Raw genomic sequence first — 15053 nt, 5'->3', positions numbered from 1 at the left:
GAACCATAATCAATCTACCTTCATGGATTTCATATCTAATTTATGCATCAGCAACCCCAATGTAATTATTTTAGGTGATATAAACCTTCACCTAGAGGATCCCAAGTCTACCCATACCCAAGAATGCATGGATCTTCTCTATCTATGTGACCTCACCATACCTCCGTCAAAACCCACTCACATCAGGGGCCATTCTCTTGACATCATTTCTCATAAATTCTCCTACGACCAATACTTCACTATATCCGACATCAATTGGTATCCCATTCCATGGTCGGATCACTACAAATCATCCTTCACCTTGCAATGGCGCAGAAAAGGTCAGCCCACATCTCACGTTCCTACCACCATCCTTACCACAGGACGGAACGATAATGTCAAATTCTGGCAAAATATCTATGCGAACAATTGGTCAATCCAACCTAATTCAGATCTCTTTCTTACACTTTGGGATAATAGGTGCACAATGATATTGGATGAAATTGCACCTCTACGACCCATGACTACACGTAAATGAAACCCATCACCATGGTTTAACTATTTGCTGAGAAATTTAAAATCTCAAACCAGGAAACTCGAAAAAGCATGGAGCAAATCCAGAGATAATCTTGCCTTTATCACGTGGAAACAATCGCAAAGAAACTATAAATAAGCCATCAAACATGCTAAAAGAACCTATTATACACAAAACATCTCAACGTTTGGCACAGACATGAAGAAACAATTCCAACTTATAAAAAACCTCTTAAACACAGATCCAGTGACATCATCACCTTTAAATCGTCCTTCTGCAGATCAATTGGCAAAATACTTCAGAGAAAAAGTAACTAATCTTCGTAACTCAGTCTCTAAAGATAACTCCACTATTGACACCTTCCTTGACGTACTGGACCCTGGAACTGATAAAACACCTGTTGACCGTTACTGGACTAATTTTACCCCCCTTACTACTGAAGAAGTCATCATAACCATATCAAAACTCTCTCGATCACAATGCCACCTTGACCCCTGCCCCAACTACCTTCTGAAAAGCGCCCCTTCATGCTTTATCTCCGATCTCACCTTCTACTTAAACTTTTTACTTCAAAAAGGCTCTTTCCCCACCAAGCACGGTAACATATTACTAACACCTATCCCAAAGAATACAAAGAAACCTGTGAATGACGTTACCAACTACCGTCCAATTGCATCCATACCTCTAATCACCAAATTATTGGAAAACAGAGTGACCTCACAACTTAATGAATATATTCAGAAATTCTCCATCCTCCACGAGTCCCAGTCGGGCTTCCGACCTGCCCACAGCACTGAAACAGTTCTTCTACATTAATATCTAAATTCAAACTTGAAATAGCAAACGGATACAACATCATCCTCTTACAATTTGACTTATCCAGCGCTTTTGACATGGTTGAGTATTCAATCCTTACCAAACTCTTGGACAAACTTGGGATCGGTGGAAACATTATCAACTGGATTAATAACTTCATTACTACCAGATCCTATCAAGTCAAAGGAGCTACAAATCTATCATCCCCATGGTCATCAGAATGTGGAGTACCACAGGGATCCCCACTCTCCCTGATACTTTTCAACCTTATGATGATCCCTTTGGCCAGAATACTAACCAAACATGGTCTAAATACTTTCATTTACACCGATGACATCACCGTATATATCCCCTTTAAATTCAATCTATCTGAAATCCATGACAAAATCAATACTGCCATTACCACTCTAACCTCCTGGGCTAATGCTTTTAAAATGAAATTAAATAAAGAAAAAACGCAGTGCCTGGTTCTCTCTTCCCAATACTCCCCTTATCTCCCAACTACTCTCAACACCCCTGATGTCAAACTCCCCATAACTGACAACTTAAAGATACTGGGAGTAACGATAGACAGCCATTTATCTTTTGATAACCACACTAAACTCACCACGAAGAAAATGTTTAATGTGATGTGGATATTGAAACGAGTGAAGCCTTATCTCCCACTCAACACTTTCCGGAACCTGATACAGTCTACTGTTATTACCCACGCCGACTACTGCAACAATGCCTTTTTAGGATGCAAAACCCAAATACTGAAGAGACTCCAAACTGCCCAAAATACGGCTGCCAGACTTATTTTTGGCAAATCAAAATTCGAAAGTGCATCACCTCTTCAAACAAAGCTTCACTGGCTCCCCATCAAAGAAAGAATAAATTTTAAGATCAACACAATGACCCACAAGATCATCCACGGTGAATCCCCTGGCTACATGAATGAATTGATCGACCTCCCTGCTAGAAACAGATCTATTTCTTCACGAACTTATCTTAACCTACACCTTCCCAATTGTAGAGGAATTAAATACAAGACCTACTACCAGTGGTGTGCTGGAGCCGGCTCGCACCGGCTCGCAAGAGCCGGTTGTTAACTTTGCTCGGCTCTTGCGAGCCGGTTGTTGAAACACGCGAGCCGGCTCTTCTCCTCCCTCCCGATCCGGTCCTGTCTCTCCCTCCTGATCCCTCACGTCACCGACCCGACCTGACTCTCCGCATTCTTCGGGGCACCCGCTGCCAGAACTGACTCTCCCCCGCTGGCACTGCCGGTTCGCACTTTAAAAATGGCCGCCGAGACTTCCAGAGGCGGCCTCGCGAGACCTCTGCTGAAGTCTCGGCGGACATTTTGAAGCGCGAACCGGCCGGCAGCGCCAGTGGGGGAGAGTCAGTTCTGGCAGCGGGCAGGCAAGACTGCCTGCCCCGAAGAATGCGAAGAGACAGGTCAGGTCGGTGACGTGAGGGATCGGGAGGGAGGGAGGGAGCTGATCGGGAGGGAGGGAGCGGGGAGGAGAATTCGCCAACAACTCAGGAGGGGGTGACAGGGGAGAGAAGGGAGTCGCTGGGCATTTGTGGATGGAGGGGAAAGGAGGGTCACTGAGTATGGCTGGGTGCATGCAGGGCAGGGGAGAGGAGGCAGGAGGGTCACTGCTGGACATGGGTGGATGCAGGGCAGGGGAGAGGAGGCAGGAGGGTCACTGTTGGACATGGGTGGATGGAGGGCAGGGGAAAGGAGGGTCACTGGGTATGGGTGCATGCAGGGCAGGGGAGAGGAGGGTTGCTGGGCATGGGTGCATGCAGGGTCACTGGACATGGGTGGATGGAGGGCAGGGGAGAGGAGGGTCACTGGATATGGGTGGATGGAGAGGGGGGGAGAGAGAAGAAATGCTGAACTTGAATGGAGGGGAGGGAAGAGTGAGGAAGGAGATGAGATGAGGGAAAAGAAAGAGAGGAGAAAAACTGCACATGGGTGAAGAAAATAGGCAGAAGCTGAGGACCAGAAATGAAGAAGAAAGGAGGAAAGGAAAGAAATAAATGGAAAGGAATCCCTGGAAACGGAGTTAAGAGGACAGATAGCAGAAGAATCGGATACTGGGCCAGTATGATCAGAAAAACAGTCACCAGACAACAAAGGTAGAAAAAAAATCATTTTATTTTCATTATAGTGTTTGGAATATGTTCACTTTGAGAATCAGGTGCTCAACATTAAAAATTTATATTTATTTTCTTATTTATGGCATTTTATCGCACATTAAACATGAATTAGATTGGAACCTGGGATCATTTAATTTTTTTTTCCTGGAGTAATGCATTGTCCCCCCCCCAGGCTCTCTCCCCGGCTATAGCCAGCTCTGCAATCTGGGGGGGGGGGGGCGCAGAGGGGGACGAGGGGTGCAGAGGGGGACGGGGGGGGGGGGGGTGCAGAGGGGGAGGGGGGGTGCAGAGGGGGACCGGGGAGAGAGCCTGTTGTTAAACATTTACCAGCACACCACTGCCTACTACGCATCCAGTTTCTCCTTTTTGGGCAGCCAGCTTTGGAATGCTATACCCAGACCAATCTGATTAATAAACGACTTCTTGCCCTTTAGAAAAATGCTGAAAGCTCATCTCTTTAAACAAGCCTACCCAAATGCCCCAACCTAATCTCACCAACTTCCACCCCCAATTCTGTTCTGACTTAAATACCAACCTCCCACCCTTCTCTTTCCATCTCTCTTTAATTTTATCCCTCCTTACCCTTTTCCCCAAATTACACTATCCTATCCTGTCTACCCTCTTTTATCCTAGTCATATATTATCTAGCTCAACTTATCATACACTACTAAGCCCAACTTTACATTGTTTTACTACTGTTTTATTAAAATTCTATTAACTTTGTAAGCCGCATTGAGCCTGCATTGTGTGGGAAAGCGCAGGGTACAAATGTAATAATAATAATAATAAATTGTTTTATGATCCAGCTCTTAAGGGGCAATATGAAAAAAAAAGAAAACTCCTCCCCCTAAAGGGAAATCCTCTGAAAGAGACTCTAGCTCAGTGTTTCCCAAGTCCAGTTCTGGAGTACCCCTTGCCAGTCAGGATTTCAGGATAGCCACATTGAACATGCATGAAAGAGATTTGCATATAATGGAGGCAGTATATGCAAATCAAGTTCATGCATATTCATTACCTCAGGTACAATCTTAGACTGTGCATACTCTGGAAATACAGAAATACCTACTTTACCTGAATGTAATTCATATTTGCTACCACCAAAAAGGTGTGAGCTAAATAAAAATATACATATTACACCCACATAGGGCTTAGGGCTCCTAAGGACTTCATGACAAGGTTTTGAGCCCCGCAATCTGAGGTGAGTAAGCTGGGATAGGTAGGGTCTATGAATTGTTTTTCTGAGGCCACTATAAAACCTCTGAGAGGCAGAGAATGTTTTGTAGGTGGCATGGATAGGGTCTGAAAAGTAGACCACGTTTCCATGTTTATTAAGAATTTGCTATCCCACACATCAAGAAACATATCTGGGCAGTTTATAATCCTAAAAAAAGAGATAGGAAGAGAGCGAAAAGGAAGAAAAGGATTGAGATTGGAAAGACAAGTTGGGGGGGAGGGGAGGGAGAAGAAACTGAACTATACAATAAATGATAGGAGAGATAAGGTAATAGAGGTAAGCAGTATGGGAGGGGAATGTAAGGGACTCATCTGGAGTGTCCGGCAGGCTCATGCTGATCCCGAAGTTTGAAACCCAAAATAAGGTTCATGTATGTGGTTTTGTGCAAGATTGGTAACCAATGTGCAGCTTTAAGGAGGGGATACATGATCAAATTTCCTTGAGCCTATAATCAGTTTAATGGAAGTATTTTGGATCAGTTGAATACACAAGTCTTTCTGAGTTAGGCCTTTACATAATGTGTTGCAGTAGCCTATTTGGCTGAGTACAAGAGAGTGAACCAACATTTGAAGAGCAGATGGGTGGATAAGTGATCTAATTGACTGAATCCTTCACCTTATCTCGACATCTGCAAGTCTTTACTGGACATCCTTACTGAAGGCCCAATGCAGGCAACCATGAGAGCGTGCAGGCAACATCGCTATGGCACAGGCTCTCGATGCCTCTCACAAATCCATACCAGCCTAGGCCCTTTTCAGGATTATCTGCAAGTATCAAATCATGAAACTTTGGTAATAGGTTATATGGGACAGGAGCATTGTATTTTAATAATGCTTCTTCCAAAAAGGTCAAGAATCTGAGAATCACATCCAGAGTTTTCCAAACATGAAATATCAACTTTTTAATTATCCTATTGTGGTGACGTAAATTAAGCTTTTGACATCTGGGTCCATCCTTGGACCAAGGAGCTAAAAAGTATGAGCACTTCTGTGACCACTAGCAACTTCAGTGGGTTTAGTGGCCTTGTCCCAGACACTTACAGCAAAGTCTGTGATGGTCCATACTAGACATCTGTTTGCAACTCATACATAAACTGAAGACACTGGCCTGCTTCTCAGCCAATATGAGGAAAATTGACAAAGCAAAATCAAAGTAATCTTCTTTGCAAAGACAGTCCAAAGAGTAGAAAAAGGTCATCTAGATTGTCTCTTGGTGTGGCTAAGCTGAAGAAAAAACTTTCAGGCTAGTTCAGTGGAACACTGAAGAATAAAGAAAAGTTATAAAATGCTAAAAAATGTATACATAGGGTGATGTTGGGGCTTTTAAGCAGCGTTTTACATTTTATGTAAAATCATCTTCTAGAGCTCTACAGAATAGCAGAGCTGTAATACTATATTAAATATATAAAGGACTATTTTAAAACTATGCAGATTCCAAATCATAGCCATAGGTGGCGATTTCGTTCCTTCACAGTAATATTCCTTAAACAAACAAAAAAATACAAAAAACAAACTTGCTTATTGAGGAAATCATGAAAACTAGACCTGAAATATAGTTTCAGTTTGGGAGTCATTAGTACATGTGGTGTGTAATGTCATTCACAACACTTGCTCATATGGTTCTTTGTAAGGAAAATGATTGTCTAAAGAATTTTAAAAATAGGTCTGAAGGAGGGGTTTGAATTTTCATGTATATTGTCACCTCTGAATAATTCTCATGTTGATTCAATCAAAAGTATCACAATCTGGAAAAAGCTAATCAGACTTCTGCATCATAAATTAAGCAAAGAAGGAGGAGCTGACTTAGCAAAGTCTCATGTTTCTACTTGCACTTTTTATAAATATTCATTTTAAAGTCAAAAATCATTAGGGAGTGTCAGAATCCTAATTCATGCTCTGTATCTCTGAAACCATTAAATATACAGATTTGTTCCCTTCCATAACTGTTCTCTGCTCACCAGATTTTCATTAGCCTGGGATGCCTCTCTCTTCCTGCTGTTTTCATCCATACTGGCCCTGCTTGTTTCTTTCTCTTTTGACTGCTGCAGGTAACTTGGCTCCTCTAAGACTGTCATTTCTGTGCCAACAAGAAAGTGAACTGAAAAAAGATTCTTTTAGGTGTTTGGGGTAGCAATGAGTCTGAATGCATTAGAGCTAACTGCTCTAACAAGTAGGTGTTATAAATAGCTAAAACAAGTAGGTGGTTTCATCTGAAACCACAAAGGACACTAGTTTTGCCACAAGCATGCAAGCTCTAATGTATTAGAAAAGAGGAGGAGAAATTAGGTCTTACCTGTTAAGTTTTCTTTCTTTAAGTCCCACAAGACCAGTCCAGAACCTGTGAGTTGTACCCATTGACCAACAGATGGAGACAAAGGAAAAAAAAAGTCCTGCATGCTGTAATCTACACACAACAGTAAAGGGGTGGAAAGGACCCAAAATCAAATGATCAGTCAACCACACAAGGGTAAGATGCTCCGAAAGAACCCTTTATTCAGACCCAACACGGTCCGTGTTTCGGCTAGAACAGCCTTCTTCAGGGGTCTATAAAATTGTAAACATATAAACAACATATATAAAAAATATTATTCATTTACACAGTTTTAAAAAACATACATTTACATGTTTTAATATAGATTCAAAAGATGTACTAAGAAAACATCACAAATTTAATTTAAAATTTTGAAATACAAATGTCTTGACACAAAAAAATGTTTTAATCAATGGTGGTGGTAACACAGATCTTACATTACTGAGAGCAGAACGAGTTATATATCAATTTGACTGTGTAGCACCGAATGGGTTAAATAAGGAGATTGAATACCTGCATTTTTTATGAGTTTGTTTATGAAATACCTTAAACATATTACATATATATGCATATATATATATATATATATATATTTTTTTTTTAATATATTCATTTTTACTGTTTTATTTTTTTATATTCACATTTTGTTTTTTCACACTATATTTTATTTTCAGTCCATAAATTAGTTTTATTCATACATTTTGGTTATTTGTTTTATTTAAACATTTTGGCTTTTTTTTTGTTTTATCCAAGCTGGCATATTACTCTCCATATTACCACTTAATAATTAATATTTAAATTGGAAATTGTTTATTTCAGCATTGGATATAAGATACATTTGATTTATAGTATCTGTTGGAATGTTTTTATAGAACATATATTTGCACATTTTTATAGAACATATAATTGCACATCTTTTGTAAGAGAAGATAACATTTTATTTCTATACTGGAGGTCTACTTTTTATTTTTTTAATTTTTATATTTTTTATAATTTTTATTATTATTATATTTCTAAAATATTATGGTTAGGTTTTCAAAATGATACTTAATTAGAGTTTCATCTTTAAGTGAATGATTTCAAATTGGACCATCGCTAAACATATATTGGTCTCTTTTCAAATGAAGCTTTTGGTCAAAAAAGGAATAATCACAACTTGAATTCTTAGGACATCCCCATTTTTTATGGGTGACATATATTAAACATTAAACCATCAATTTAACAAAACCTTATTTCAAATAGGATTTTTGAGTAGTCAACTGATGTAGTAAATGGCTTTATATAACTGTCCAGCTTATAATCGAAAGTGATCGCCGGCTATCTTCCAACACAAATCGGGAGATGGCCGGCGATTTCTTAAAAGCGGCGAAATCGGTATAATCGAAAGCGGGACAGCATCGCTGCTTTCCCGGCGAAAGTTCAAGGGGGCGTGTCGGTAGATTAGCGAAGGCGTGGCATGGGCATGGCTACCAGATGGCCGGCTTTCGCTGATAATGAAAAAAAAAAAAGCGGCGTTAAGCAGTATTTCGCCGGGTTTACTTGGTCCTTTTATTTTCACAACCAAGCCTCAAAAAGGTGCCCCAACTGACCAGATGGCCACTGGAGGGAATGGGGGATGACCTCCCCATACTCCCCCAGTGGTCACCAACCCCCTTCCATACTAAAAAAATAAAACTAAAAACCTTTTTTGCCAGCCTGTATGCCAGCCTCAAATGCCGTACCCACCTCCATGACAGCAGAATGTGTGCTATCCTCCGACAGCCTTTCCCTGGTTGCGATGTGGCTCTCGGGTGAGTGTGACACCTTTTTTGTTAGGTGCCCTGCAGAGTCACATTAGCAATGCATTGTGGTGGGTGTAGGGTACTGGGCTCTACTCCCATGGTGCTTTTCCCCCCTGCTAACTGGGTCAGAGTGTGCCCTGTTTTGTTTCCTGTTGTAGTCCATGCAGTAGTGGCCATTTTTGTAAGCCAGTTCTAGTTCCCTTTCCTGTGTTACCCACGTTAGAGAACGTAGTTCTTACCTTGAATGGTGCTGTAAGAGGGCATTGTACACCATTGTGACAGCTCTGACCTACTGCTAATCTTAGTACCAGGGGACTCTGATCTGCAGTTAACTGTGAGTAAACGTGGTTATTTCAAGAAAGGACTTTTTCAGAAAAATTAGTCTTCAGGTGTGAACTGGTGTGCCAAAGTTATACAGCAGCAATAAGTCCTAGAGGCTGTATGCAGGTCCCTGGAGCAATTTTAGTGGGTGCAGTACATTTGTGGGTAGTGGGTTTGGGGGGGGGGGGGTTGGGGGGCTCAGCTCCCAAAGTAAGGGAGCTATGCACGTGGTAGTTTTCTGAAGTCCACCGCAGTGACCCCTAGGGTGGCTGGTTGGTGTCCTGGCATGTCAGGGGGGCCAGTGCACTAAAAATGCTGGCTCCTCCTACGGCCAAATGCCTTGAAGTTGGCCGGGGTTTGAGATGGCCGACATAACTTTCCATTATCACTGAAAAACAAACCCGGCCATCTCAAACCCGGTGAACTCCAAGGCATTTGGTCGGGCTAAACCGTATTATCGAAAAAAAAGATGGCCGGCCATCTTTTTCGATAATATGGTTCCAGCCAGCTGTAGCGCCGCCGCCAACATAGATCGCCAGCGATCTATTTGGCCGGCGACGTTCGATTATGCCCCTCTGTGTCACCCATTATTATTCTTTTAAATTTTCTTAGTGGTATTTTATCTCCATTTAGTTGGTCAAATAAGTAAAAGAATAAATGAGCTGCTAATTTATTTTTTAGTTATAGAATCACTTGTTTATAAGATAACCAAATTAACCAAGGATTTGACGTTAGGGGATTAACTTTTTTCTTTTTTGTTTTTATCAAATGGATTGAGAGATGTAACTCAAGCTCTTGAAATCTATTGATTGGAATTTTTAAATGATCACTAGCCTTACGATCATTAGCCTTACGTTAACAAGAAGAAATTATTTCCCTTGAATCTGTTGAACGGATCGAGAGATGGAGCTCATGTTTTTAAGATTTATTGATTAAAATATTCAATTGATCATTAGCCCAACGGTCATCTTCAATTGATTTCTTTACATTTTATTATAGCTGGATGTTTGAAGTTTTATGGGGATCAGCTATTTATTTGTTTATTTGCCAATCACTACACACCCAATCAGCATCCTTTACGTCACCATACTTTGACATTTATTCTGAGCGTTTTTCCGGCACCACTTTCAATTTTTGCATTTGTTCCGGCAGCACGTTACACAAAAAGCTTGTCAAGGTAAGGTTAATTTCCGTTTGCACAAATGTTAATCTTTTAGATTTGTTGACTAGTGTTCGTTGAAATACAATTTGTTTTTATAAGTTCCTTTGATCGGGTGGTTTCAAATGAACTCAGCTTTCTAAACGAATTCAGTCTTTTAGCTTTGATGCAGTCTTTAGATATCGCTTTAGATATTTTTAAATATCGCTTTAGACTGTTTGCAATATTCTTACAGTCCAGATACTAATATATATACAGAGCATGTGTTACTTTCTCCCCTTTCATTTTTAAATAATTATAAACTAAGGGTTCCTCTTTATTAGGCAAATGCGCTAAGATACGGAGAGCCAATGGTTTTATTTATCAGTTAGATAGTTCCTTCTTAATAATCTCTGTTTTATCATTTATTTCTAATAGACTCATATGGCACAATTATTTCACATCTCCATTTGTCGAATCTATATACCTTATTAGATTTTGTTTTTTTTTTAAATAATTTTTTTAAATGATCTCCGTAAAGTGGTTCGTTTATTTAAAAAGTGTCCTCGGATCAAAATTCTTATATTGAGAGATATGTTTAGATGGTTTTTATTCATCTATATATCTTAGATTCGTTGTTTAAACTTTAATATTGATAACATCCACATATATGTATATTTTTAGACCTTAATAATACCTATATGAAGTAATGTTATCCTCCCTTTTTTTAAATCTGTAATCTTCAAAGGTACATAAGTACATAAGTAGTGCCATACTGGGAAAGACCAAAGGTCCATCTAGCCCAGCATCCTGTCACCGACAGTGGCCAATCCAGGTCAAGGGCACCTGGCACGCTCCCCAAACGTAAAAACATTCCAGACAAGTTATACCTAAAAATGCGGAATTTTTCCAAGTCCATTTAATAGCGGTCTATGAACTTGTCCTTTAGGAATCTATCTAACCCCTTTTTAAACTCCGTCAAGCTAACCGCCCGTACCACGTTCTCCGGCAACGAATTCCAGAGTCTAATTACACGTTGGGTGAAGAAAAATTTTATCCGATTCGTTTTAAATTTACCACACTGTAGCTTCAACTCATGCCCTCTAGTCCTAGTATTTTTGGATAGCGTGAACAGTCGCTTCACATCCACCCGATCCATTCCACTCATTATTTTATACACTTCTATCATATCTCCCCTCAGCCGTCTCTTCTCCAAGCTGAAAAGCCCTAGCCTTCTCAGCCTCTCTTCATAGGAAAGTCGTCCCATCCCCACTATCATTTTCGTCGCCCTTCGCTGTACCTTTTCCAATTCTACTATATCTTTTTTGAGATACGGAGACCAGGTGTTTGATATATTCAGATCTATATTTATGGACTACTTTTTATTTTAATTTTTTTATTATTACTTTTGTTTTTATTTATTATTATTATCATTTTTATTTTTATATTATATATATTATATTCCCCTTTTTACATATATATATATATATATAGCGAATGCTACATACCTGTAGAAGGTATTCTCCGAGGACAGCAGGCTGATTGTTCTCACTGATGGGTGACGTCCACGGCAGCCCCTCCAATCGGAAACTTCACTAGCAAAGTCCTTTGCTAGTCCTCGCGCGCCCATGCGCACCGCGCATGCGCGGCTGTCTTCCCGCCCGAACCGGCTCATGTTCGTCAGTCCCGTATGTAGCAAGACAAAGACAAGGGAAGACACAACTCCAAAGGGGAGGCGGGCGGGTTTGTGAGAACAATCAGCCTGCTGTCCTCGGAGAATACCTTCTACAGGTATGTAGCATTCGCTTTCTCCGAGGACAAGCAGGCTGCTTGTTCTCACTGATGGGGTATCCCTAGCCCCCAGGTTCACTCAAAACAAGAAACATGGTCAATTGGGCCTCGCAACGGCGAAGACATAACTGAGATTGACCTAACAACTTATCCAACTAACTGAGAGTGTAGCCTGGAACAGAATAAAACATGGGCCTAGGGGGGTGGAGTTGGATCCTAAACCCCGAACAGATTCTGAAGCACTGACTGCCCGAACCGACTGTCGCGTCGGGTATCCTGCTGCAGGCAGTAATGAGATGTGAATGTGTGGACAGACGACCACGTCGCAGCTTTGCAAATCTCTTCAATAGTGGCTGACTTCAAGTGGGCTACCGACGCTGCCATGGCTCTAACATTATGAGCCGTGACATGACCCTCAAGAGCCAGCCCAGCCTGGGCATAAGTGAAGGAAATGCAATCTGCTAGCCAATTGGATATGGTGCGTTTCCCCACAGCCACTCCCCTCCTGTTGGGATCAAAAGAAACAAACAATTGGGCGGACTGTCTGTTGGGCTGTGTCCGCTCCAGATAGAAGGCCAATGCTCTCTTGCAGTCCAATGTGTGCAGCTGACGTTCAGCAGGGCAGGAATGAGGACGGGGAAAGAATGTTGGCAAGACAATTGACTGGTTCAGATGGAACTCCGACACAACCTTTGGCAAGAACTTAGGGTGAGTGCGGAGGACTACTCTGTTATGATGAAATTTGGTGTAAGGGGCCTGGGCTACCAGGGCTTGAAGCTCACTGACTCTACGAGCTGAAGTAACTGCCACCAAGAAAATGACCTTCCAGGTCAAGTACTTGGCTCAAAAGAAGGTTTCATCAGCTGGGTGAGAACGACATTGAGATCCTATGACACTGCAGGAGGTTTGACAGGGGGCTTTGACAAAAGCAAACCTCTCATGAAGCGAACAACTAAAGGCTGTCCTGAGATCGGCTTACCTTCCACACGGTAATGGTATGCACTGATTGCACTAAGGTGAACCCTTACAGAGTTGGTCTTGAGACCAGACTCAGACAAGTGCAGAAGGTATTCAAGCAGGGTCTGTGTAGGACAAGAGCGAGGATCTAGGGCCTTGCTGTCACACCAGACGGCAAACCTCCTCCATAGAAAGAAGTAACTCCTCTTAGTGGAATCTATCCTGGAAGCAAGCAAGATGCGGGAGACACCCTCTGACAGACCCAAAGAGGCAAAGTCTACGCTCTCAACATCCAGGCCGTGAGAGCCAGAGACCGGAGGTTGGGATGCAGAAGCGCCCCTTCGTCCTGTGTGATGAGGGTCGGAAAACACTCCAATCTCCACGGTTCTTCGGAGGACAACTCCAGAAGAAGAGGGAACCAGATCTGACGCGGCCAAAAGGGAGCAATCAGAATCATGGTGCCACGGTCTTGCTTGAGTTTCAACAAAGTCTTCCCCACCAGAGGTATGGGAGGATAAGCATACAGCAGACCTTCCCCCCCAGTCCAGGAGGAAGGCATCCGATGCCAGTCTGCTGTGGGCCTGAAGCCTGGAACAGAACTGAGGGACTTTGTGGTTGGCTCGAGATGCAAAGAGATCTACCAAGGGGGTGCCCCACACCTGGAAGATCTGTCGCACTACACGGGAATTGAGCGACCAGTCGTGAGGTTGCATAATCCTGCTCAACCTGTCGGCCAGACTGTTGTTTACGCCTGCCAGATAAGTGGCTTGGAGCACCATGCCCTGACGTCGAGCCCAAAGCCACATGCTGACGGCTTCCTGACACATGTAATACATGGCAACCTGGTTGTCTGTCTGAATTTGGATAATTTGATGGGACAGCCGATCTCTGAAAGCCTTCAGAGCGTTCCAGACCGCTCGTAACTCCAGGAGATTGATCTGCAGATCGCGTTCCTGGAGGGACCAGCTTCCCTGGGTGTGAAGCCCATCGACATGAGCTCCCCACCCCAAGAGAGACGCATCCGTAGTCAGCACTTTTTGTGGCTGAGGAATTTGGAAAGGACGTCCCAGAGTCAAATTGGACCAAATCGTCCACCAATACAGGGATTTGAGACAACTCGTGGACAGGTGGATCACGTCTTCTAGATCCCCAGCAGCCTGAAACCACTGGGAAGCTAGGGTCCATTGAGCAGATCTCATGTAAAGGCGGGCCATGGGAGTCACATGAACTGTGGAGGGCATGTGGCCCAGCAATCTCAACATCTGCCGAGCTGTGATCTGCTGGGACGCTCGCACCCGCGAGACGAGGGACAACAAGTTGTTGGCTCTCGTCTCTGGGAGATAGGCACGAGCCGTCCGAGAATCCAGCAGAGCTCCTATGAATTCGAGTCTCTGTACCGGTAAAAGATGGGACTTTGGATAATTTATCACAAACCCCAGTAGCTCCAGGAGGCGAATAGTCATCTGCATGGACTGTAGAGCTGCTGCCTCGGATGTGCTCTTCACCAGCCAATCGTCGAGATATGGGAACACGTGTACCCCCAGCCTGCGAAGTACCGCTGCTACTACAGCCAAGCACTTCGTGAACACTCTGGGTGCAGAGGCGAGCCCAAAGGGTAGCACACAGTACTGGAAGTGGCGTGTGCCCTGCTGAAATCGCAGATACTGTCTGTGAGCTGGCAGTATCGGGATGTGCATGTAGGCGTCCTTCAAGTCCAGAGAGCATAGCCAATCGTTTTCCTGAATCATGGGGAGAAGGGTGCCCAGGGAAAGCATCCTGAACTTTTCTTTGACCAGATATTTGTTCAGGGCCCTTAGGTCTAGGATGGGACGCATCCCCCCTGTTTTCTTTTCCACAAGGAAGTACCTGGAATAGAATCCCAGCCCTTCTTGCCCGGATGGCATGGGCTAGACCGCATTGGCGCTGAGAAGGGCGGAGAGTTCCTCTGCAAGTACCTGCTTGTGTTGGAAGCTGTAAGACTGAGCTCCCGGTGGACAATTTGGAGGTTTTGAGGCCAAATTGAGGGTGTATCTTTGCCGGACT

General features: G+C 42.9%; 1 protein-coding gene across 1 annotated transcript in view; it reads right to left on the bottom strand.

Annotated features, from left to right (window-relative positions):
- Window positions 1-15053, bottom strand: part of RAD21L1 (RAD21 cohesin complex component like 1) — a 744671-nt gene that overhangs the window by 98074 nt on the left and 631544 nt on the right. Inside the window, exon 12 of the mRNA XM_030213443.1 lies at window positions 6670-6788. Coding sequence (XP_030069303.1) covers window positions 6670-6788 — 119 coding nt within the window. The remainder of the gene's footprint in view (window positions 1-6669; window positions 6789-15053) is intronic.

The sequence above is a fragment of the Microcaecilia unicolor genome, chromosome 8 (assembly GCF_901765095.1).
Source record: "Microcaecilia unicolor chromosome 8, aMicUni1.1, whole genome shotgun sequence".
NCBI classification, from domain to species: domain Eukaryota; kingdom Metazoa; phylum Chordata; class Amphibia; order Gymnophiona; family Siphonopidae; genus Microcaecilia; species Microcaecilia unicolor.
Note: the sequence above shows the minus strand (reverse complement) of the source record. Positions and strands in the feature narration are given on the sequence as shown.